This window comes from Quercus lobata, chromosome 3 (genome assembly GCF_001633185.2).
Source record: "Quercus lobata isolate SW786 chromosome 3, ValleyOak3.0 Primary Assembly, whole genome shotgun sequence".
Taxonomy (NCBI): Eukaryota; Viridiplantae; Streptophyta; class Magnoliopsida; order Fagales; family Fagaceae; genus Quercus; species Quercus lobata.
Window position 1 is genome coordinate 62,318,900 of NC_044906.1, and position 23,543 is coordinate 62,342,442.

At 34.1% G+C, this 23,543-nt stretch overlaps 3 protein-coding genes and 1 long non-coding RNA gene across 7 annotated transcripts; 2 read left to right on the plus strand and 2 right to left on the minus strand.

Annotated features, from left to right (window-relative positions):
• Positions 1-3,225: 3,225 nt before the first annotated feature.
• Positions 3,226-4,849, plus strand: LOC115982713. Its single transcript, XM_031105404.1, has 3 exons — positions 3,226-3,697; positions 3,823-3,968; positions 4,504-4,849. Exons 1-3 carry the CDS (start codon positions 3,430-3,432, stop codon positions 4,612-4,614), a joined length of 525 nt encoding a protein of 174 aa, XP_030961264.1. The 5' UTR covers positions 3,226-3,429; the 3' UTR covers positions 4,615-4,849.
• Positions 4,850-4,936: 87 nt separating this feature from the next.
• Positions 4,937-11,696, minus strand: LOC115982712 (protein PLASTID REDOX INSENSITIVE 2, chloroplastic-like). 3 transcript variants are annotated; one of them, XM_031105403.1, is made up of 4 exons: positions 11,299-11,696; positions 10,959-11,057; positions 7,303-7,462; positions 6,882-7,109 (listed from the first exon to the last, which is right to left on the minus strand). In XM_031105403.1, the coding sequence occupies exons 1-3, from the start codon at positions 11,554-11,556 to the stop codon at positions 7,316-7,318; spliced, it is 504 nt and encodes a 167-aa protein (XP_030961263.1). In that variant the 5' UTR covers positions 11,557-11,696; the 3' UTR covers positions 6,882-7,109; positions 7,303-7,315. The 3 variants fall into 3 exon arrangements, with proteins under 3 accessions (XP_030961261.1, XP_030961263.1, XP_030961262.1); XM_031105402.1 differs by having other exon boundaries at positions 7,303-7,472; XM_031105401.1 differs by lacking the exons at positions 6,882-7,109; positions 7,303-7,462 and adding an exon at positions 4,937-5,167 and having other exon boundaries at positions 11,299-11,695.
• A 5,366-nt stretch (positions 11,697-17,062) lies between these two features.
• Positions 17,063-20,155, minus strand: LOC115982206. 2 transcript variants are annotated; one of them, XR_004089549.1, is made up of 6 exons: positions 19,851-20,155; positions 18,394-18,547; positions 17,948-18,026; positions 17,728-17,862; positions 17,472-17,593; positions 17,063-17,341 (listed from the first exon to the last, which is right to left on the minus strand). It is a non-coding gene; the product is annotated as an uncharacterized LOC115982206 (long non-coding RNA). The 2 variants fall into 2 exon arrangements; XR_004089550.1 differs by having other exon boundaries at positions 17,771-17,862; positions 19,851-20,153.
• Positions 20,156-22,525: 2,370 nt separating this feature from the next.
• Positions 22,526-22,906, plus strand: LOC115981223. The gene has a single exon (XM_031103388.1). It carries the CDS (start codon positions 22,526-22,528, stop codon positions 22,904-22,906), a length of 381 nt encoding a protein of 126 aa, XP_030959248.1.
• The last annotated feature ends 637 nt before the right edge of the window (positions 22,907-23,543 follow it).

The window sequence follows — 23,543 nt, forward strand, 5'->3', positions numbered from 1 at the left end:
TGGAGAAAGCAACTTTAAACTCTATGTCCTTTGCATCAAGAACAATAGCCCCACTAACAAGAGCACCTCAGACACCATTGTTTGCTAGGAAAGGTTTGATTAGAAATTAGAATGTTTAGCAGCCAAGGTACACACTTACAAGACCAAAATTTGTTGCCCCCATAAGCAGAACATAATAGACTTTGAATTCCATCGACTTCTATATTTAAAGCTGTCAAGTAATACAGCAAGTAAGACCCTTATACCTCCCAATTATTTGTTTAAAATTAATCAAAGGTGGCCACACACCCATATTGCCATAAGAGGTTAAGCCGTTAAGGGCTTTTCACTTTTGCATATAATATTGAAGTGTGTAGTCCCCTACACGAGTCATGTTTGACCCATTATTAGTCCATTTTTTCATTAAATAAGTATCACTAGGATCCCCAACACATCACATGGCTTACATGGACTGACATTAAATCAGATATGTTAACCACATGTTAAATCTTAGGAAGAAAATTTTCAAACTTTGGGATTCTAATAGTTTGGTAATCAAACCAGATTTCCAGGAGTAAAAAAATCTTCAGAAGCTTGTCATCTATCTCTGAATTCTATCAGATCATTCCTTATAACCCAACAATGGTTTATTAAATAAATTTATCATGCATCTAATTTCTTGAACTTCACACGCTTTGTGTTTCATGATCTGGGGCTCAAACCGACACCGTGACTGTGGAGTTGGTGAGTTTTTCAGTCAGAGTTTGCCACTTTGCCTTCAAAAATGCACCTAGAAGAATCAAAATTGGGCTGCTGCTGGCTTTGATGATTTATTTGTGTTAGTGCTTAATAGTACTTATTTAATTACAAAGATCGATGTTCCAATGATATTAGTCTATGCATCACTTTCCGCAAACAAACACAAAGATGAATACTATATGGGCCTGGCATTCAAACAAAATTCAGATCATTATTGTTGCTTATACAATAGAAAAAGCTTTACCATGGAAAAATCTTTAAATATTTGCTAAGGATGTCACTTTGAGTTTACTTAAACCACATTGGACTTTGAACCTTTCTAAAAAAGTTGTGCATAATAGAGTTTAATATTCCGCACGTGGATAGTGGGTACTTTATTTGCCTAGCCACTAAGAGAGCGTTTGGATTCGATTGAAAAAAACTGAGTTTGTGTTTTGTGTTTTGTCTTTTTATTTTTTATTTTTTATTTTTTATTTTATTTTATTTTTTTTTCACGCGTTTTGGAGCGTTTTGGGTGTTGCAGCTACTGTTCAATGAACAGTAGCCACAAACTTTGACTTTTCAAAATTTTTGACCAATCACAGCACATCGTGTACTGTTTACGGATCCACAAATTTCACTTTTCAGCAACTTTTTCATTAAAAATGGGTCCCACGATACTATTTACACATTTAAAAATTATTTCGCTACAGTGTTTTTCAGTTTTCAGTTTCAGTTTTCAATTTTCAGCTATATCCAAACGGACCCTAAGTATAGTAAGTAAAATATTTCAAATATAGAAAATGAATGATGAATGGGGTGAATACACACCCAAAAAAAAAAAAAAAAACCATTTTTTTTGGGTACATTCTCAAAGTTGAATCCTAAATCATTGGAATTAAGAGTTACGGAGTTTGGCTTACCTCCAGTACTTTTTTAACTGGATGTGTCCTTTTGTTTTAAATATACAATAGCAAGTGATAGTGAGTTTTAAACTCTACCTTTCATTTAATTAGTGGGTGATGTGACAGTTTCTCGTTAAAACAAAAAGAAATTTCAATTAAAAAAATATGAGAGGTAAGTCAAACCCTACATCAAGATACTTCACCCTGATATTTATCTCCTTTTGAAGAAGCAAAACAATTTTTTCTTCTTTTTCTTAAATCTTGTAACCAAATGGAGTTTTTTTTTTTTTTTTTTTTTTTTTTTTTTTTTAATAAAAAAAAAAAAAAAAAATACTAAAAATTTGTGATAAGTTCAATTTTGATCCCTTAATTATAGTGTTGATTCAATTTTGGTCCTTTAAATATGAGATTTATTTGATTTTGGTTCCTTAGATATGACTTGTTCTATTTGACCTCTAAAAAATTTAAAAGCCTTAGCGTCGTGTTAGTCATGTAAATAGCAAAATAGATAGAGGGGACCAAATTATTCCCGTTTTGAAATTTTAGAGGCTAAAATTAAAATTGAACGTGTTAAATATGGGAGAGCAAACCAAACAAATCAATGTTTGGAGAACCAAAGAGTCAATTTAACCTTTCCTTTTTTCTCTTCCTTGTGCAAGTGTGGTGATAGGACATTCACCCTATCTTCTCTCATGGACAAAATATTGACAATGCCACCAAGGGTGCAAGGCTCATAAAAATTTTCAAATTTCAATGGAGCATTTAAGACTGTTGACCTGACCCTTGAGCCAATTCGGTCGCGGTCAAAATAATACTACTGCCCTTTACATATGAGATAGAAGTATTGTACTTTTGTGGGTTTGATGGGCCATGTACGTGTGAAAAGTTAAATTACCGAGAGAGAAAAAAAGGGCCAACAATTTCGAGAGAAGCCAAGTGCCAAAACTATGTGTTAAATGCGGATAAGGTGGAGCTGTGTGTGTCCTTGTCCACCCCAAAAAGAATCTTATTCACACGAACGCTTTGGTTTTGGTTTTAGCATTTTGTTTGGTTAGGCAATGCAAAAAAAATTGTTTTAGTAACATTGTTAATGTCTAAGATTTTTTTAAAGGAAAAAGTTTACGGGACACTTTAAGAGCATTGGTTTAAAAAAAGTTATTTTAACAAGTTTTTTTTTGAAAAAAAAATAATTAATTTTTTTGACTTTTTTTTTTAAATTATAAGAGCGTGAAACAATTTCAAGTTTTTTTTTTTTTTAAATGGTCAATTAGCAAATGCTCTAAAAGCATCATTAACCGACTCCCTTTTTAAAAGGCCATCTTTTTCTTCCTAGTCCAAAACTTGACCCTGTCGACACAGCCGAGCAAGTACGTCCAATTTATCACCTTCTCATTTTTCTCCACGTGGCACTCACACCTGCATTGAAAGTGCCGGTGCCTAAAGATTGTCATTGTGAAAATATATTACTCCAATGCATTGTTTGATACTCAATTACAATATATTATTGAACAAAATTTAATGTGAGTGAACATTTTAATGTTATTATATCATGCCGTTTAATGTCAATTTTTATATATATATATAAATTGACATATGTGTAGTAGTATTTGTTAGTTGGGGACGGCCTGCTGAGTAAGACCTGTTTCTACTATATCTGTTTAGAGGGGTGTGGGAGCTGTATAGATAGAGACTACTGCTTACTCCACCTCCTTCTTTCTCTTCTTCCTTATCTTTCTTCAACCAATCTTCATCTTTTTTTTGTTCTCTGTCAATTGTGAGGGAAAGAGAAAGAAAAAGTGAGTGAGAGATGGGGAATTGCCAAGCTATAGATGCTGCAGCTTTAGTTATACAACACCCAAATGGGAGGATAGATAGGCTGTATTGGCCAGTAAGTGCGAGTGAGGTGATGAAAATGAACCCGGGTCACTATGTTTCTTTGATCATCCCTTTGCCTGTTTCTGAGGAAGGGAATCAGGAGGAGCAGAAGGCCGCCGTGAGGTTCACCCGTGTTAAGCTTCTAAGGTCTAATGATACTCTTACTCTTGGCCATGCTTATAGGCTTGTCACTACACAAGGTATGGTTTGTGTTTACTTGGTGAACTTAAATAGTTAGGACTGTTTTGGTGAAGTGTGAGACTTGGTTTTGGAGAATCTGTATTTGTTTTGATTAAAAGTTGTTGATGTTTATTGCTGGTTGCAGAGGTTGTGAATGTGTTGCGGGCAAAGAAGTCTGCTAAAATGAAGAAGCAGCAGTCGGAAACAGCTGAGAATTCACAGACAAAGCCAGAGAAACCGAGTTTGGGTTGTGAGGAAGAAGGGAAGCCTGACAAGGAGAAGACATACCAGGTATCAATCAGTCAGCCATTATCATCCAAGTTTTATTAGTTATGCCTTATTTTCAAGTAGTCTTAAATGATAGGGTTTTTAATACCGTGTCAATCTCTAATGGTGAATTGGCCGTATCCACTACTATGCAGCTTGAATTATTTGTGTTTATATGAGCTGTCAAAAAGAATAGAACATCTATGTTTCTTGTCAAAGCATACACACAATGACACAATCCAGTAATTGAAAGGATGAAGAACATCAAACATATTGTTATGTCATTCAATTATCAAAGAAATGATTTTAATAAAATAACAAATCAGTGACTAGGTTTCAATAATCTCCATTCTATTTCTATTTCATGCTTATAAATCTAATAAAATGAAACATTAGAGCAAAGAGGGAAGCAGAGATTCTGCTCATGTTTTTATCCACAATAGAGCAGCAACTTGATAAGAAGAGATATCACCTACAAAAAGTTTTCATCTTTTATTTGAAAAGTACATATTCTCATTCATCGAGTACTTACCATCTATCCATGCCAAAAAATTTTCAGGCGATGAGACATGAAAGACAAAGAACGAGGACAACACCAATGAATCCTGCTGCGATAAGGTCAAAATCTTGGCGCCCCTCTTTACAGAGTATCTCTGAGGCTACGATATGATTTGTGCTTTCAACATTCAGCTGTAACATGCAGTTTGTTAATCCACTGCCACTTTCATTCCCTGATGTTCTACATAGATGCACCTCCAATGTGAGCAAAAAGATTCACTAAATTTATGGAGGTAGCAAAATTTCAAATACATCATCAACCATAGCCCCAAATTCAAACCATTTTTAAGTAATAAGACATCTGTATAGGCTACAAAAAGTGCAACAAATCTGACTTTGTATTGCAAGTAATATTTTGTTATGGATACAGATCTTGCCCCCACCTTTCCTATGAGTTCGTGACAATTGATCAGGAATTTAATATAACGTGAAAATTTTAATTTTTAGAAATATACAAATTATGAAGAGGAGTCAATTAGTAGTTTTGAGTTCCAAACTTCCCAGTCCTGATCAACATAGTTTTGAGCCCATAACAAGGATGCCCTTGCAGCCAAAGGTGCTCCAGGTAATCTTTTCTCGTTGAGAGCAACCAGCATATTTGTGAAAGGCTCCACCAATAATGTTCCGGGTCCTCCATATTCCTTGTGCAAAAATTCACCAAATATCTGGTTTGCAATTACCCAATAATTACATCAGCTAATGCACAAAAATAAAATCAAACTGAAATTTGAATATTTCACTCTCAGCTTAAAGCATCATGCATAAAGGTAGCATGTCAAAACATAGCCATAATAGGGCCAAACATTCACAAAAAGTTAGAACAATCTGATGGAATCTGTCTGGAAAATCAGTGCTATTTTGTGGTCAAGTAAGATATTTCTTTTGGGGGTCAATTATTGAACGATTTTCAAGTCCACTCAAAAGCCAGGCCTCCTAAAAGAATAGAAAGGGAAGAAATTCTTACTTATTGAATCAGTACCATGAAAACTGTCCCAAGGTTCGGAGCATTTTGATTTAAGCAAGCTACAATGACTAGAAAATTTAGATTATGATTCAGATGCAGATGATTACCAGCATTCACCACTAGCCATAAGAGATAACATATAACATAAAATAGAATTCTGTGACTGGAATGAGACCGACGAAAGGAAGATACAAAATCCACTTTTTTCTCAATAGTGCATCCAACCAAATTGAAAGTAGAATCAGTATAAAATCTTAATCCACTATTTTTTTTGTTACTAACAAGATGCTTATTGAGAAATGCTTTCTCCCCATAAAGCAAGACAAAGTTGCAAACTATAAGCAATTAACGCATAAAATCTAATTTACAAAGCATTCTTACCAGCATGTCCCAAATTCTAGAAGTGCCTGAAGCAAACTCCCCAATTTTATCAGCAACTGTGGCTGCTCCACCTGTAAATGTACTCCCTTTGAGGAAAGTTATTTTGACACGTGAGCCCCATCACTGCCAATGCACCCTATATTACCTTCAGAGTTCCATTCTCCGTAATAATCTTGAAGCCATTGAATTCCGAAAATACCCACTTAGATGAGACACTTCTTCAAGTCCAGTACATACTGAATTTTAGTCAAAGAACAAACTGTTTTCAAATTTTCAATCATGCAATTTCAACTTGATTTCACCTATTCCCAAAAGCTCACAGGTTTGATCATTACCCATGTACATTAAACCACCATCCAACTCATCAAGGTTGTAAAATCATTTCCTATTGGGACACATATGATATATACAAATTCATAATCTACACGTTTGAATGTCAAACAAATGATAAAGAAATCAGTGCTTAATCAGAACCATCATCACTACCCTGTTATACATTTGCCTTGGAATCCTTTTTGTCCTTATTTTCCAAAACAATACAATCTTTCTTCCTATTCCCTTTGCCATGACAATAGGCACACTCATCTTTTCCAACTTTATCAGTGGCTCTTTTTTATTTGAATTGAGATTTACCTCTACTAACAGACTATGTCTCTATTGGCACGCTTATCTTTTTTACAGTACTCATTATTAGTCAAAGCATCAGACACATCATCAAACTCAATCAAATCCTTTCCACACAACAGTGTAGTAATTAAATGATCATTGGTATCAAGTATTGAGTTTAATAAAAACAGAGATTTATCCTCGATATCACTGATCTCAACATCTAAAATTTTCAAACCTGCTAGTATTTAGTTATAATCATTCAAATGTTCATAAACTTCATATATTTTTTTAAAAAAAATTAAATATTTCATTGATTAAATGCAAAAGGTATAACTCATGTACACTAGATGTATACAAAAGGGACACCAACATTAAGTACCGAAAGTATAGCTATCAGGCATCTTAGGCATATTGGCAAAAGATAATAGACTAGAAGCATTCATCCACTCAAATAATGATATGAGGAATAAAAGGTTCACAACAATAACATATTTTTTCATTTTGAACAAACTTTCTAGCATTTCTGTCTCTCCTAATGCACCACATGTGACAATACAGGATCACTTTCCAAATTGCTATATTGCTGCATCTACCAAACCTGCCTTGTCAACTTGTTAAAAGCTCTGCAACTCCTTTCAGCATAACCCAGTGAACTGCAAAAAAAGAAAACCAGATTCCAAAGCTCCCGAGCTGCTGAACAACAAGGAAATGAAGGAGTAGGTGGCACGTAGTTTTTTCTGCCAACTTATACGTACAACACTAGTCTATAAAAATTAGTCACCACTTCTTGAGGCTATTAACAGTAAGGATTTTTCCCAAAGTTGTTGTCCATAGAAAGAAGGCTACCTTGGTTGAGACTTTAGGCTTCCCTAGACTTTTCCAAGTAAAAGACTATCGTTTTGAAGGATGTAGCATTTTGTAATAGGGTTTGACTTTGAAGAAATTCCTGGAAGATGGAGTCGAACACAGAGTATCTGCCCCATATGGCAGATTTCATCTCCCAATCCTGGATTGATCTAGCAAAAAATTAATGTTTTAATGACAGGCACTCCAAGAAAAAAAATCAAATGATTGGTGATTGATGCTTTCTTATCATGTGCAATATGAAATAGTTATGGCAACCTCTCCTTCAATGGCTGGTCATACTAGAAATTTATGCAAGAAACATCACCCAATTTTAAACTAGTGAACCAAATAAATAATTCCCAACTTGTCCTTATGTACTTCCATCGGTTCACCCTATTTGAGCACCAACCACCCTATATCCATTAAGCCTCTCTCTCAATTGTGTACTTCCGAAGCCATTTCCTCCAATAATGCTTGATTGAACAAGACTAAATTCATGATAGCCAATCCTCCACTTTGAATAAGTACCCAAATTCCAGTTAACCAAAGGAAACTTGAACTCATCTTCAATTCCTCCCTTGTTGGAGTTGGCTCATATTTGTTTTCGGGCCCTAGCCCAAAGGCCGTATGGATGCAGGAAAGCAGAGCAGATCGAAGCACATAAGGCTGTGAACTTTTCATTAAACTTGGTTTGCAGGTCGAGTATATGGTACAGTACAGTAAAATCAAGGGTATTTTAGGGATTTGCACCAGGTAGGGTTATGCTATATATAAACAAGGTTGTAACCCTAATTTCTTAAATAGTAGATTGATAGCCACTTGCTCATGTGGATGTAGCCACACTACCAAACCACATAAAATCTTTGTGTTGATTTCTCTCTTCTTTATTCTTGCTTAAACCAATTTTTCACAACAACCCAATAAGAAACCCATTAGTAACTTCCATGAGGATCGGAAATAGAGATAGGTAAAAGGTTGGTGGTGGATAAAGTGCTCTTAATTAGTGTAACTCTACCACTTTTGGAAAGATGCATTGTTTTCCAATCAACCGGGCATTTCTCCATTTTCTTTTTTCCAAAAGGATTCTATAAAGGGAAGGCCCAAGTATGTCAGCATTAGTGACGACACTTTACATGGAAAGATGTCAACTAGTGCCACTAGATTTGGCACATGACCTACCGAAACCAATTCTTATTTACCCAGGTTTATGTTTAATCCAGAAATAAGCCTGAAATCACACAAAAATGCCTTTCAAGTGCTATATCTTGTCTAGGTCAGCCCCACAGACAGTTAATGTATCATTTGCAAAAAGTATATGTGAAATCATGAGCATAGTATCAATTGAATTCCAATTTTAAAGCCCAAAATATAATCCCCACCAACTTCCTTCTCCATCAACCTACTCAATGCCACCATAACAATTATAAATAACAACAGAGATAACAAACCACCCAGTCTTAGGCCCCGAAAGCTGTGGAAGAACCCACTCGGGATACCAATTACTAAAATTGAGAAACAGATAATGGAAATGCATGAGAAAATCCACTTCCTCCACATAGTGCTAAAACCACATTGTTGATGATGAAATTCTAGTTAACATGTTCTTACATAGAAATAAATTCATGATACTAGAAACAGAAGAGTCTTTTCTTTATATATAACCAATTCTCTACACCCTTGGTCATGTACGTGTCCTCCAATTTTCTCCATAGCTTCTTAGCCCTTGTGTCCCTCGTAAAAAAATGCTTTTGATCCTTGGTCACACACAATCGGATGGTGCCACAAACCTGTCTATTGATCCTCTCCCAATCTTTCTCTAGCATCTCTGTAGTTTTGTCTTTCAAAGCAATATCCAACTCTTTCTAGATCAAGGCATCCATAACTTTGCATTGCCACATGTTGAAATTGGTCATTCCATCAAATTTCTCTACCTTAAAATTTAGGCATTAGAGACAGTAATCCTTATTGCCGAAGGTTTTGTATAGGACTTACCTAACATTTTTCTAATTTTCTTCCCAATACTCAAATCCACAAACCAATCAGCAAAATCTTCAAAGAGAGCAAATCCAAACACCTAGACAGTGAAACTTAGCTTTGATACTAATTTTTTGTGCGAAAGAGCCTCTGGAAAGCACTCCCACACTAGATTGATGGGCTTATGAAAGATATCACACACAAATAATAGAAACAAAGAAAAGTAGACACAACCACACACACAAGAGAAGAACAACAAGAATTTATGTGGTTCAGCCTTACATCTGCATCCATAGGCGGCAATGAGGAGAAAATTTCACTAACAAAGATGGAGATTACAAAGGTAGTGTTGAAGCACTCTCACAAAATGCAAACCTCAAAGACACCCAAAGAGCTCTCTCTTACATATATAAAAATTGTGGCTCTTCTATGAACAAATAACTAAAGGCCACTACACACTCCACCACTGCTTTTCTATCTGGATGCATCAATAAATAGAAGTGTGAAGTCCCTTAGGGTAAAGAAGAAGTGCCACACACATAATAGAATTGGAATACAGAACCTAAACAAAGTCAACTAGGCATTCTACGGAATTTAATCCCATATTGTGCAGGTACATTGCTTATGGATCTGCTAATTTAAGCCATCAACTGACAGTCTTTACCACTTCCTAGTTGTCAACATTATTGCTGTTCCAAAGTACACCAATGGCTTCTCCAAATTTTCAAATAAATCTAGCTAGTTAACAACACCTCTTTGCACATGCTTAGAATCAGAGTTTGGGAAGTCTCAGCTGGTGACTAGGTTTAAATGTGGCAAATGAATTTTTTTGAAAACAAAAAAAGAAAAAGTTATAATAGAGGAGAAGCAAAAGAAGAAACTTAGAGGCAATATGCCACCAGTAGCACTGTTTGGTAACTTGATATTCCCCAGCTCAGCTGAATAGATGATTTCACTAACAAGTGGTTTCATTCAAATTAATCAAGGTATATTTAAATTAGGTTCAGTGAGGATCATCCAAACCGTTCCAAGTTACAAATATTGTCAATTCTAGAACCACATATCATGTTACAAATATTCTTCTTCTTAGATTGGTAAGTTACACATACTGGTATTTCTTAAATTCATGACCTCACCCTCCATCTTATGCTCACAAAGGGAAAAAATGTCATTTGAGCCAGAACTCATTGGCCAATTAAGGGTATTATCTTAACACTAGTGCATGATTCAATTTATGTTAGGACATCAGCTATAGGTGATGGTCAAGAGTCTTCCTTTTTAAGTAAAATCATGAGTAAGGGATTTATGAATTATTATGTAAGTACACAAGTACATGTTCCCATCTTGGTCAACGCCACTAGACAAGCTTCTAAGAGAAATTCCTATAAGTTAATCAGTCAAGACAAAATCTTTTATTTACGACATCCTTGACTCAGACATTTTCTCGAGTAGTTAGTGCTCGCGTAATACTTGATTCATGAGTGGCTAAATCAGCTGGCTAAAAACATGGTCCTACATAATATCAATGCAGCTGATTAATTCGGCACCAATTAATGACATTTATTTCTCCCAAAAAGAAAATTCCACAATGAATTGAATGCTTAAAATAACCCACACCCACTAACAACATTCACCTGAACAAACATTTGGTGTACAAAGTAAAAAAAAAAAAAAAAAAATACCTCTGCACAAACATCTACAACCGCATCAAGTTCTTCCCCGAATGTGTCTTTATCCTTCAAAAGCTTCCTCAGAACCTCAGCCCTGAACTTTCGTATCTCCTACATAAGTAAATAAACATACAACACAATATAGAAATTACAAAAAACATGCATATATATACACTCACAAGTCACAGACACAGACCCTGAATATATACTATATATACCCATTTTCACACTCTATACAGTCGCACAAATAAGCAAGTTGTGAAATTGGTAAGCCAAGAAAACTCACGTGCCTATAGATAAACTCACAGTCACTGACATTGACACAGACCCTAAAAGATATATGAGTACTTACAGCTTCTGCAAATTCGGGAATGGGGTCAGGGTACACGTACTTCTGGGGAGATGAGGCTCTTAGAGAGGTTGTGAGGGAGATTTGGGAGATGGGCTTTGCAGAGAATGTGGAGGAAGAAGGGGTTGGGGAATGAAGGCGTAGGATAAGGCAGGGGGTGCGCAGGAAAAGAGGCTTTGAGGTTGAAGACAGTGGTTTTGGTTTGGCGGGAGAGAATAGATTGGTCTGTGTGAGAATTGAGGGGTATAGTGCCATTGTCATTTGGTGATGTTGAGGCAGAGGCACAGGATTTTAATGGTTACTATTCATGATTAAATACGGGGAGAATTGAGTAAACTCACTTTCATTTAAAAAATGTCATTATCCATTTGAAGTTTGGTCTGTTTGTCGTAACCTATCTCAGTTAAAAAGAGGAGAAAGTCTAGTGCCACAGGAAAATGCACAACTTATGTCACAACTCGCCACATGGCGAGTTGTGATTGGTGGAAGGGTGATGTGGGGACACCCTTCCACCAACCACAACTCGCCATGTGGCGAGTTGTGGCATAAGTTGTGCATTGTGGTTGTGGCACTAGACTTTCTCTAAAAAGAGAGGTGAGTATATATTTTTGTTTTCTTTTTCTTCTCAATTTTTTTTTTTAAAAAAAAATACAAAGATAAGATAAAACAGGATCAAAAAGTGTTTTTGGTAAGAAATTGAAAAAAAAAAAAAAATCATCCAAAACTCCTATCAAAATAAGAAATTTGTCAAACACATTCAACCACATATTCAGATTTTTAACTACATATTCATTCTAGCACATCTTCCACCCAAAGTTCTATATCAAAACACAAATACTTTCACATGATATATTCAAAACCTTGAATCTACAAAACTTCTTACCCACCAAATCAACCAAAAACTAAAACTAAACCCAAAAATCAGAATAATGAGCATCTCCACACTTTGACACAGTGGCAATATCACCATAATTTGATGTTATAGAAAATCAAAATTAAGCTGGAGATTTCAAAAAAGTGAGTAGTTTAGTTTTGGTTTATACTTGATACATATTAGTTATCATATTTATGCATGGCTTGTGCGTGGCAGATCTATTACTATAAACATCATGCCTTTTCTTCTTGATGATGATGGCGAAGGTGGTTTTGAAAGGGAGATTGTAGCGGATTGTAATTCAGCTGGTCCTATTGATGAAGATAGGGAGGTTGTAGCGGATATTTGTATGTTTTTTTTGTTTGAGAGGAGAGAGATATAAAAAGGAAACAAAAATACATATTTACTCCTCTTTTTAACAAAGGTTGGTTATAGAAGACAAATGGAGCAAATCTCAGGTAGGTAAAATGATATTTTTTAAACCACAGGTAGGCAAAGTGATTTCAGACCAAACTACAGTTTGGTTTACTGTAATTTCCCCTTAAATATTAGAAACATATATTTCATTAATTTTACTTTTAAAATTTTGTAATATTTAGTATTCTATTTTATAAACAAATTATAAAGACAGTGACAGTGGTTAATAATTTGATCATACTATTTGTGTTTACAAATTAAAAAATTGTATGATATTGTGACTAGTATAGATGCCTACTAAAAAAAATGTAAATATCATTTTGATAAATAAAAATAAAAATATCCTCAACCACACCACATCAACACTTTGTGTCTTTGCTTTTATATATATATATATATATATATATATATATGTATAGATTTTAAATGATAGTTTATAAAAATATAATAAAAATTATGATGTCATACTTAATAGTAAGCTATTAGATAACTAGCCTCATTACATGTACTTTATAGGAAGACTATAATTAGCCTCGTAAGCTATTAAAGTGCATATGACAAGACTCTTTTTTTGTGCTTTAGTGTCATAATTTTCCTGAAAATAAAAGGAAAAAAAAAAAAAAAACTAAAGATTATCAAATAAATGATAAAATTGAACGGTTAGACTGTATAAATGCAAACCATGTTGCATAATTTGATTAAACTTAGCATAAATGTAAAATTAGAATCAAACCACCAAAAGGAACTGAAACCATTCAAATAATCTCCAATGATGAAAAATAAGCTGTTTGGCACGGATATCTAAGGTTGAAAAATTGGTAAGTAAATAAAAATTGAAGCAAACAATAGCAGTATATAAACAAACTTGTTTGTGTTTAGTTAACTAAAAAAATTAAGTGAGAAAAAAAAAAAAAAAAAACCTTTTTCATTGTCTTTTTCATGTGAGTGTTGAAGATTAACATGCATTCTTTGTACAGTTTTCTGGTCTTTTGTTGCTTTTTTTTTTTTTTTTTCTCTGTCAATTTTTTACAAAGGGATATTTTGTACGTAGAAGTGTTCAGTTTTTTTTTTTTAATCTTTTTAAATTTAAAAGTTAAGATTGTGTTAATCATTTAAACGTGAGTTAGTGAGAGGCATGCATGAAGAAAACCGTTAGAAACTGTTCAGGATTTTATTTTAGAGTTATTGTTCATCGGGCTCTTGCTGGATTATCTCCTTCAGTAGCTTTGGAGGCTACTATAGTGTATGGGATTCTTGACTCTTGTCATGAGGTTCGCAATGTAAGGTTTTCTCATGTGTGACGCAAAGGGAATACAAATGCTCATCTTTTAGCTAAACATGCTTGTGGCATTGTTGATTTTTTTGTTTGGATGGAAGAGAACTCTTGTTTTTTAGAACAAGTTCTTCATCATGATGTAATGTCTTTTATTAATTAATGAAAGTTATAGTCTTCCTATGAAAAAAAATAATAATTTCTTAAAAAAATAATTTTTTATAGGATAATTGAGAGTATTTGAATTCAAATAGGAAACAAACTTTTCAAATTGAGAATTTGAATAGGATAATTGAGCGGATTTGAATTCTAACATTTAGTGAGATGAACATGGTTACAAAGTCTTGGTTGGTTTAAATAATGCCAAATTGTGCTTTTAACATTTTTGCTGTCATTTATAGCAAATAAAATTAAATGGGTATGTGACTTTAGATTTTGTGTGAGGATATTTTGGTGCGTAAAATGATGAAACTCAAATAGAGAATCCTTTTATTAGTAGTATAGATTATATTATAAAAAAAAAAAAGAAAAAAAAAAAAAAAAAAAAAGAAAAAAAAAGAGGACACTATTAAATAGTGTAAATAAAATTTTAATTGTGAAATTGAGAGAATTCTCTATTTGAAAAGGTATATGTTTTTTTTTTTTTTTTTCCATAATCCTATTTTATAATTAAATTATAAATATCATTAGAGAGATGAGACATAGGTGAAAGTCATACATAGCTAAAAAGGTTTGAAAAGTAGCATGATTAACACGTTATTGATGATGTAAAAGTGATAGTAGTTGGAAGTCATACTTACAATAATTTCAAAATTAAAAAAGAAAAAGAAAAAAGAGAGTTAAATGTTGGAAATAGAGAAGATGATACCACAGTAAAAGTCATAGATAACTATTAAGGATGGATCCGGATCCGCTCCATTTCCCTTTGAAATGGAGAGGCTCCAGTACACGGTGAGGATTTGGAATGGAGAGTATCAATGGTCCAAAACGTGCCACATTTTTTAAAATGTTAACACACGCTTAACTCAACAAATTCAACTCTGATTAAACCAAGGTTAATAACCGGACCCCTTTTCTCTCACCAGCCTCTTCACTCCTCAGTCCACTCCTCTGTTCTCTACTTCTCTCTAAATTTCAAAATTTTTAAAAAATCCCATTGTTGTTTCTGCCGCTACCACTCTCACGCCAGACCACCACCATCGCATGGAACAAGTCTCAAACCAGTCACCATTTCGCCACCGTTGCGGTCTTTCTCTCCCCCAACGATCTATCAACTTCTACTACGCCTTCACCTGCTCCACTGCCTAGCATCTCCAAACTGTATCGCTGGCACAATCACTTCCCAGTAAGTTCTTTCTCTCTGACTTTTCATAAATATTGGGAACACGAAAAAAAATAAATTGATATTGCAATTTTTCTTTTATTTATTTTAGTTGGTTCTGAGTCTAGGGATTGAAATCAGATAGTGGGTCTTTTGGCTGTAAGATTTATGGGTTCTTTTATTCTGGGTCTTGTTTTTTTATAAAGTTGTGATTTTTTTTTTTTTTTTAATTTCTTCATTTTCATGGTGTAGATTTGTACTAAGAACCAATAAATTGTTGATGGGTATATTGTTTTACCCTATTTTGGGTTAGGTTTTTTATTTATTTATTTTTGTTAAGTTTCACTTGTTGGTTTTTCTATTTGATGGTGTGGGTTAGGATGGAAAAAATGAAGAATTTTAGTCCGTAGTTGATGTCATTGAGCCAAGTAATACCAATTAGATTTTTTTTATTTTTTTATTTTCTTCGTGTTGCTCTTATAGTTTCTTCAAGAGAAGATCGCTGTAATTTGAGTTTTTGGGTTCTTGGTTTTCCTTTGAAAACTTGTCTTCTGAGTTTTTCTTATTAATTTCACCCATTAATTTGTTAATAGTTCTATCATTTCTACTAACTCCTAATAACACCCAAATTCAATCTGACGAGGAAGGCTTCATATGTGTGCAAGTGTCATACTTGGTCTTGATTTTGCCAAGGATGTGCTCATAGACAAGGCTGTTTCTTCTATTATTCCTGTTCAACTACCTGATATTGTGAAGTTTGTGAAAATACCATTTGTTGGCAAATAGAATATTTTTCTATCTAATATTAGAATTTATCATGTTAATATTGCCTCCTTAGTTCTTCAGATGTTAATACTGTAGAGATATGCATTGTCTTAGTTTCTTCAGGTGCCACTACAAATTTGAGCATGAGTTGGCAGTATTCTTATATCACTTGGTTGGTTCAAGTTGCAACTACCTGATGGGGTGCATCTGTTCAAGTATACAGCAGCTAGGCTAACTTTTTCTCTAATTGCAGTAAATTATAGATAAATTATTGAATTATGGTAGATGTGGTTTTTCTTCTATTGGGTTGCCTTTGTCATGGTATTTGCAACATGTTTTTAGCCAAGCTTTAAATAAGGGCTGTTCTGATTTCAAAAGGTTTGGGTTGTCAGTTGTGTGGGGCATTAGAATAGTGCTTATATATAGCAATTATGTTTCAAGTTCCAGTCAAATTGTTGGTCTATTTCACTTGAAACCAATGAATCATATAAGATTTTTGCAAGTAAATTGAGGATTGGTCTTCTAAGATGTTACTGTATTGATTGAAATTTGTTTTTCAACGTTACAGGATGATAGAGTATAGAGATCCAGCCAAGCTATATTGCCAGAAAAGGTTTTGAAGCATTCATTATGGATTGATATCTTGACGTTAGCAAGACTAATTTTCAGTTTTATTAAAGTTTTAGACTTGATATGAGTGAACTTCTTTTTACTTTGAAACATGTGTTGTGACAAAAAAGACTTGCTTGAGTATTATGTTGTCTTATCCAATTTTGACACTTGAGTGTCCTCGTTTATGTATACAAAAACCATTACAATGATTTATAGTACAAACCAAAGAGAATGTAATAAAATGCAATTCTTCTTTTCTTGATATTTCAATATCTATAATGATTTTTATGAGTTATCTTTTGAAATGTTACCAAGCCATTAGCCAATTATGGTAGTTTTGATTTCATAAAAAGGATGATAAGAGACTTCTCTTGAAACTTTTTATTTATCAAAATCAATAGATAGCAGATAATTGAGTAACCAATTTAGTGACAAATGCAATATTAAAACAAGCATATAAAAAATAAATAAATGATTGTTCCAAAAGAGTACAAATTCCATTGAAATGTATACTTTGATTACAAGGCCAAATAACAAGAAAACAAGAGTTCTATTGAAATAGACTTCAATTACAAGACCAATTTTTCCCCTAGTAGAATATATAATTTCCACTAAGAAAAGAGGAAAAAAAATGTGTTTGCTTCAAGATCATATTCTTCATCAATCTCAAGTGGCTTGACTATGGTAGCCCGTCAGTGCCAGCCTTTACGTAACCATGCTGAGAATATTGAGCCACCAATTCAGAAAAAACAGGTTTAGCACTCAATTGCATCCAAGAAATCACCTGCATGGTGGATATCACAAATTAGCAACCTTTAGTATTGTGACTCAGTGCAATAATTCTTTCAAATTCGGACTACATAGAAGATAATATTGAAAAGTTGATACAATGTTAAGAAAAATGAGAATATTACCATTAAGATGATGAACAGACTTGGAGGGGGGGATTTATATCAAGAGCTAGCATAGCTAGCCAATGAATACACTGAACTTAGCAAAGAAAAAACCAATTTTGCCTGTACATGAACTATCAAACCTACATTACAAGGTTTAAGTGCTATCAATTTCAAGTATTACTACAAATTGAGAGCACATTACCACAAAAATGTTGTAAACCAATGCATATTATGAATATTTAATGACACACTGAAAGGAATCAGTCTTTAGTACCTATTGTTTACTACCATTGTCAAATTGCATCTGTCTTTAGTACCTTTTGTTTATTATCAATGTCAAATTGCCTAGTATCACTGCAACAAGAATCACGCCCATGGTCTTTAGCTCTTACTGTAGCTTTCCAACAAGCTACATCAAAACCAACCCAGATTACTACTAGCAAGATCACAACCAACAAGTACAAAAGGTAAGCATTCCACTAATGCTACATTACCTGTGCACAACAAAATCTACCTTTTCAACTTTGAGAGGTCTCCAATGGAGACTCAATCATCAAATCTAATGCCATCTAACTGCAAATGAACACATTAAAGTGCTGTATAAATTTAGAACTTCACATTGATGCAAGTTTTGTAATAATGAATTATTCTAATCACCAGTAGATTTTGATATGCCTAATCTTCTTTTACACTTTCTTTTAATCACTTTCTGCTTAGTTAATCACTTTCTGCATAGTTGTTTTCTGTGTACATTGCTCACAGTAAAAAAAACTACCCAAATCTGTTCAATGCATTTTTCCTACAGTTCAACTTATAAAAGAGCAGAAAGGAAATTGTTTTCTCCGCAACCAAACAAAGCACAAAAGAAAAATTGTAGACCAAGCACTTGAAATAGAGCTCCAACAAATAAATAAATAATAATAAATAATCAAAGAGCAACCTGTTTCCCTCGCAAGTGGGGCAAAGGCAAGGATTGATAGCTACAGGGTCATACATAGGCGACCACTCTATGGTGGCATTTCCATTGCACAGTTTGCATTTATAAAACCCTTTTCCTCTGCAAACCCCACCCCACAAGGCAACGCCACCTTTCTCTGCACAAAAAACCCACCAAGAAAATCAAACTCAGAAGCAAAAAGACTAGCAAAAGAGAAAAAGAGAGAAAAAAAAAAAGTTTGGGAGCCAGAGATGGTTTGGCTTTTGAGTTTACCCGTTTCGCTTCGCTGGCGAAACGAATCACTTTGATAGTGGCGGTGGAAGCAAGGTTGAGAGTTATTAGTCCACCGGTGATGACAGCGGCTACAGTGGCCAGCGGGCGAATTGGCTTTGGTATCATTTTTGTGTGTGCGAATTTTTTCAGAGGCAATTTTTCAAACAGTTGGAGTGCATGAAGGTGATTAGGCAGGAAACCCAATTTTCCAGATGGGCTGGTGAGAGAAGAATAGCATGATGGCTGGTAGCACCGGCGACGGTGAGGACCGTGGGATGGAGAGAAAATCCTTGGAGATGAGAGTTTGAACTTTGAAATTTCAGATGGGCTGGTGAGAGAGAGAGTTTGAACTTTGAAATTTGAGGTGTGATTATGTGTTAGGTGCTATGTGCTCAAATAGACTGGAATCATCTTTAAGCAAGACTACATGTTAAGGTGCTATGTGTTCAAACCTCTGCTTGGTTTCTTGGAATACATAGGAAAATTAGGAAAAGCATTGGGAAAAAAAAAATGAAGAAATCGAATTGTCTGATTAAAAATGGTTATTAGTATTAGTTTACATGAGATTTATAATTTTAGAGAACCACAATAACACAAAACGACTGAGAGATCGGTTTTTTTTTTTTATATGATAATTCTAAGCAAACAAATGGTGGGTTGGGATTTGTTTAGTTTGATTACCACTGGCTTGACATTCTTTTGTCTTTTTCAGGGTATCGGTAATGGAATATTGCAAAGATTAGTTCAACACCAGCCACAGTACTCTACATCAGAGGAGTTGAGTATTGGGAAAATCAAGTTTAAGGCTTCTGATTTGGGAGGACATCAATTTCATCAAATAGAAAAACCAACAAGTGAAACTAAAAATAAAAATAAAAATAAAAAACCTAACCCATAATAGGGTAAAACAATATACCCATCAACAATTTCTTGGTTCTTAGTACAAATCAACACCATGAAAATGAAGAAATTAAAAAAAAAAAAAAATCACAACTTTATAAAAAAAACAAGACCCAGATTAAACTCAGAACCAAAAGACCCATAAATCTTACAGCCAAAAGACCCACTATCTGATTTCAATCCCTAAACTCAGAACCAACTAAAATAAATAAAAGAAAAATTGCAATATCAATTTATTTTTTTTCGTGTTCCCAATATTTATGAAAAGTCAGAGAGAAAGAACTTACTGGGAAGTGATTGTGCCGGCGATGCAGTTTGGAGATACTAGGCAGTGGAGCGGGTGAAGGCGTAGCAGAAGTTGATAGATCGTTGGGGGAGAGAAAGACCGCAACGGTGGCTGGTGGGTGGCGAAATGGTGACTGGTTTGAGACTTGTTCCATGCGATGATGGTGGTCTGGCGTGAGAGTGGTAGCGGCAGAAACAACAATGGGATTTTTTAAAAATTTTGAAATTTAGAGTGAAGTAGAGAACAGAGGAGTGGACTGAGGAGTGAAGAGGTTGGTGAGAGAAAGGGGGTCCGGTTATTAACCTTGGTTTAATCAGAGTTGGATTTGTTGAGTTAAGTATGTGTTAACATTTTAAATGATGTGGCACGTTTTGGACCATTGATACTCTCCATTTCAAATCCTCACCGTGTACTGGATCCTCTCCATTTCAAAGGGAAATGGAGAGGATCCAGATCCGGTGCAGTGGTGGTACATTAAGAATGTTTTTGCAGTGGGGGTACTAGAGTCCAGTTTTTTTTTTTTTTTTCTTCTTCTTTTAAATCAATACATCTGTAATTTTTTTAAGAAGAAATTCATCTGTAATCTGGTTTGATAAAATGCTTTTTTTGTATGTAAATTTTTGAAAGGCCTAGGATGTGCTTGGTGGTTAATTTTTGTTGGAGTATTTTGGTTAAATTTTAAAATTTTACTGTGTTATTTGGACTAAATTTTGTTTCATTACAAGGCCATGAATTATGTTGAGGGAGAGAAAAAGATTTAGGGTCATGGGGGGTTAGGTAGAATTTTGGAGGGCCAAACTTTATAATTTCGTACGTTTGTATACGCTACGTAATTATTATTATTATTATTATTATTTTTATACAGGATTCTTGACCATATAGCCTTGAGACTTGAGCTATATGCATAGATCCCTGCACAAAACATGAAATTGTGAATACCACGGATAGAGTCGAGTTCTTAAGAGCACTAGTATCTGAGAATACAAAAAAGTGTTTATTTTACATTCTTAAAACTTATCTTATCTATTTTATCATTTCATTTTACAACTCACCCAACATTTTAGATTCTATTTTTACATACAATGCATTAAAATAATATAAAACATACCAACAAATAATATATACAAAAATTTAATTTCTCTCTCTTTCTCCTCTACCTTTTTATCTCCTTGTCTCCAACAAACCCACACATCACTTAAAATAATAAAATTTAAGTTTATCACCCAATTACAATAAGTTGCAAATATGCCAATTTATTGTAGCAAAGTGACAAATTTTTTTACATCTACATACCCGGATGAAGTGAGTTTTGAGTGAATCTAGTTGTAACATAGCAACTTGGGGGGTTTTGCACCCCCTAATGCTTGTGATCTAACAAGTGTTAAATTATTGCTACGTGTTTACATCTAAACGGGTCCAATGCATAATACATTGAATCTAACTCTTAGGATGTGTCAAATTATTGGAAAGTCACTTACCATTATGATTCATTTTCAAACATGGGACCAAGGAGGAAAGTGGACACAAATTTCTTGGGTATGCTCATATTTTGAATTAATTTGCAAACTTCAAAAAAAGGAAGACACAATTTCTTTTATCTTTTATCTCTCTCCCTTATCTTCTCTATCATGAAATCTCCTTTTTCTTCTTTTCTCTCGCTACATCATCTCTTTGTCATTTTTTCTTTTGGACAAAAGGCTAAAAGCTATTCATAAATACTTTTTTTTCTCCACTCACAAGCAACTACATTAAAATTGTAGCAAAAGTTGTCTGCTAGAATTTTTCAAACAAGTGAGAAAAGTAGTGGACCCACTTGAAAAAGTTAAAATTCAATTTCGAGTTGACACATAAGATGGATGTGAATTTGGATACGAGAAAGAGAATGTCCCTAGCATTACTCACCCAAAAATTGCATAGATCTGCATTGAGTGCATCCTATAAATTATTTTGGAGCAAAAAACTATACCAAAGTTGTGCATTTCTTGGGCCATTGCCTGGTATAATGTAATTCTATAGGCCTTTCTAGTCAATTTGGGCTTAAAACAAGCTTCTAAGACAATCTCTTCTATAATGTTTCTTCATTCTTAAGACAACCTTATCCAACAAACCCTACACCCATAATTAATTGAATCCTAAGCCTTCACTTTTTAACGAATCAAAACTACCATTAAGTCCCAAAATTTTCAATCTCCTCAGTGGATATATGGTAATGGTATATTGATAATTCATTTTATTTTATGTTTTCAATGGTTTGGGGTTTAGGGGATTCGATAGAGCCTTAGCTCAACTGACATCTCCTAATATTTCTAATAGAAACATCTTGTGTTATGTTTTGTTTTCCTAGTCCATAATTTATAATGTTGTGTATGAATTAAATTTTAAATTTCCAAATTTAGATCTTACCAAAATTTCACTTGGCCTGATAAGAGCCTACAAATGCTTGAGGTATTGACTAACTATTTCAACAACAAGCCACCCTCCAACCAGCCGAAATTAGGCCCGCTAGTTTACAGTCACAAGCCAAATTTGGTCATGTCCAAACTTGGTTACGTCTGAAGGGAAAAAAAAAATTTAGAACAACCTATGACATCACCGACATAGCTTTTTATTCATCCATAACAGATTACAAGTTACAACCACTGAGACCAATTTTCTTCTTTCAAAATGAGTGTAACCATGGTTAATAGCTCCACGGTAATGGGACTCATCCAAGACACAAAGAAGTTCAACAATTGCATCAATGAATGTTTTGAGATGCTAGGTATTGACGGTAATGGTATGCTTTCAAGAGAATTGCTTTATGGGGGTCTTAATAAGCTTTTGTCATTGGAAAACAATACGAACCAAGAGGAAGAGATCAATGATCTCTATGAAGTAATTTTCAAGAGGTTTGATAAGGATGAAAAAGGGTTGATTGATCGAATGGAATTTGAGTCTCTTATTAGGGAGCTCATGCTAGCCATGGCTCGTGGAATAATTGGTGGTCTGCCAGTTCTAGTGGCTCTTGAGGAACACAGTCTGGTTATAAAGGCTGTCAACATGAAGTGGCTAGCTTGAAGGAAGGTAGTCGAAAGAATAAAAGAAAGAGAGAAAAGAATGTGCTTCGTGATATATGCCTTTGTTGTCACAAATTGGAAACTAGCCAGCAACAAAAAACGTAATAGCAATTTTGGGGTTTTTATTTTTTATATTTTTTTGCTCCAAATAGAAACGTAATAGCAATTAGTTTTGTAAGTTATAAATATTTATGTGCCAATTTTTTTTTTGAGGGGAAATTTATGTGCTAAGTTGATACACTACACAACTTAATGCATCAACATCTCTACAATTATTGTATTTACGGAGAAAATGGGCTTTTGCCCTTCCTTTTTAAAATATCCAAAAAAATACTCTATGTTTGAAACTAATTAGAGAAATGCCATTATTTTGAAACTCGATTTTCTAAAAATCGAATTTTAAATGTATAACTCGATTTTTGGAACATCAAGTTATAGCGAATGTGGACTTAGAATTTTTTTTTTGGAACTCGAGTTCCACGAACTCGAGTTCCATGTAAAGTACTCGAGTTCATGGAACTCAAGTTTCACTTGAATTTTTTCAAGGAACTTGAGTTCCAGAATTTTTTTTTTTTTAAATTTTCAATTTGCTATAACTCGATTGTCCAAAAATCGAGTTTTAAATTGAAACTCAATTT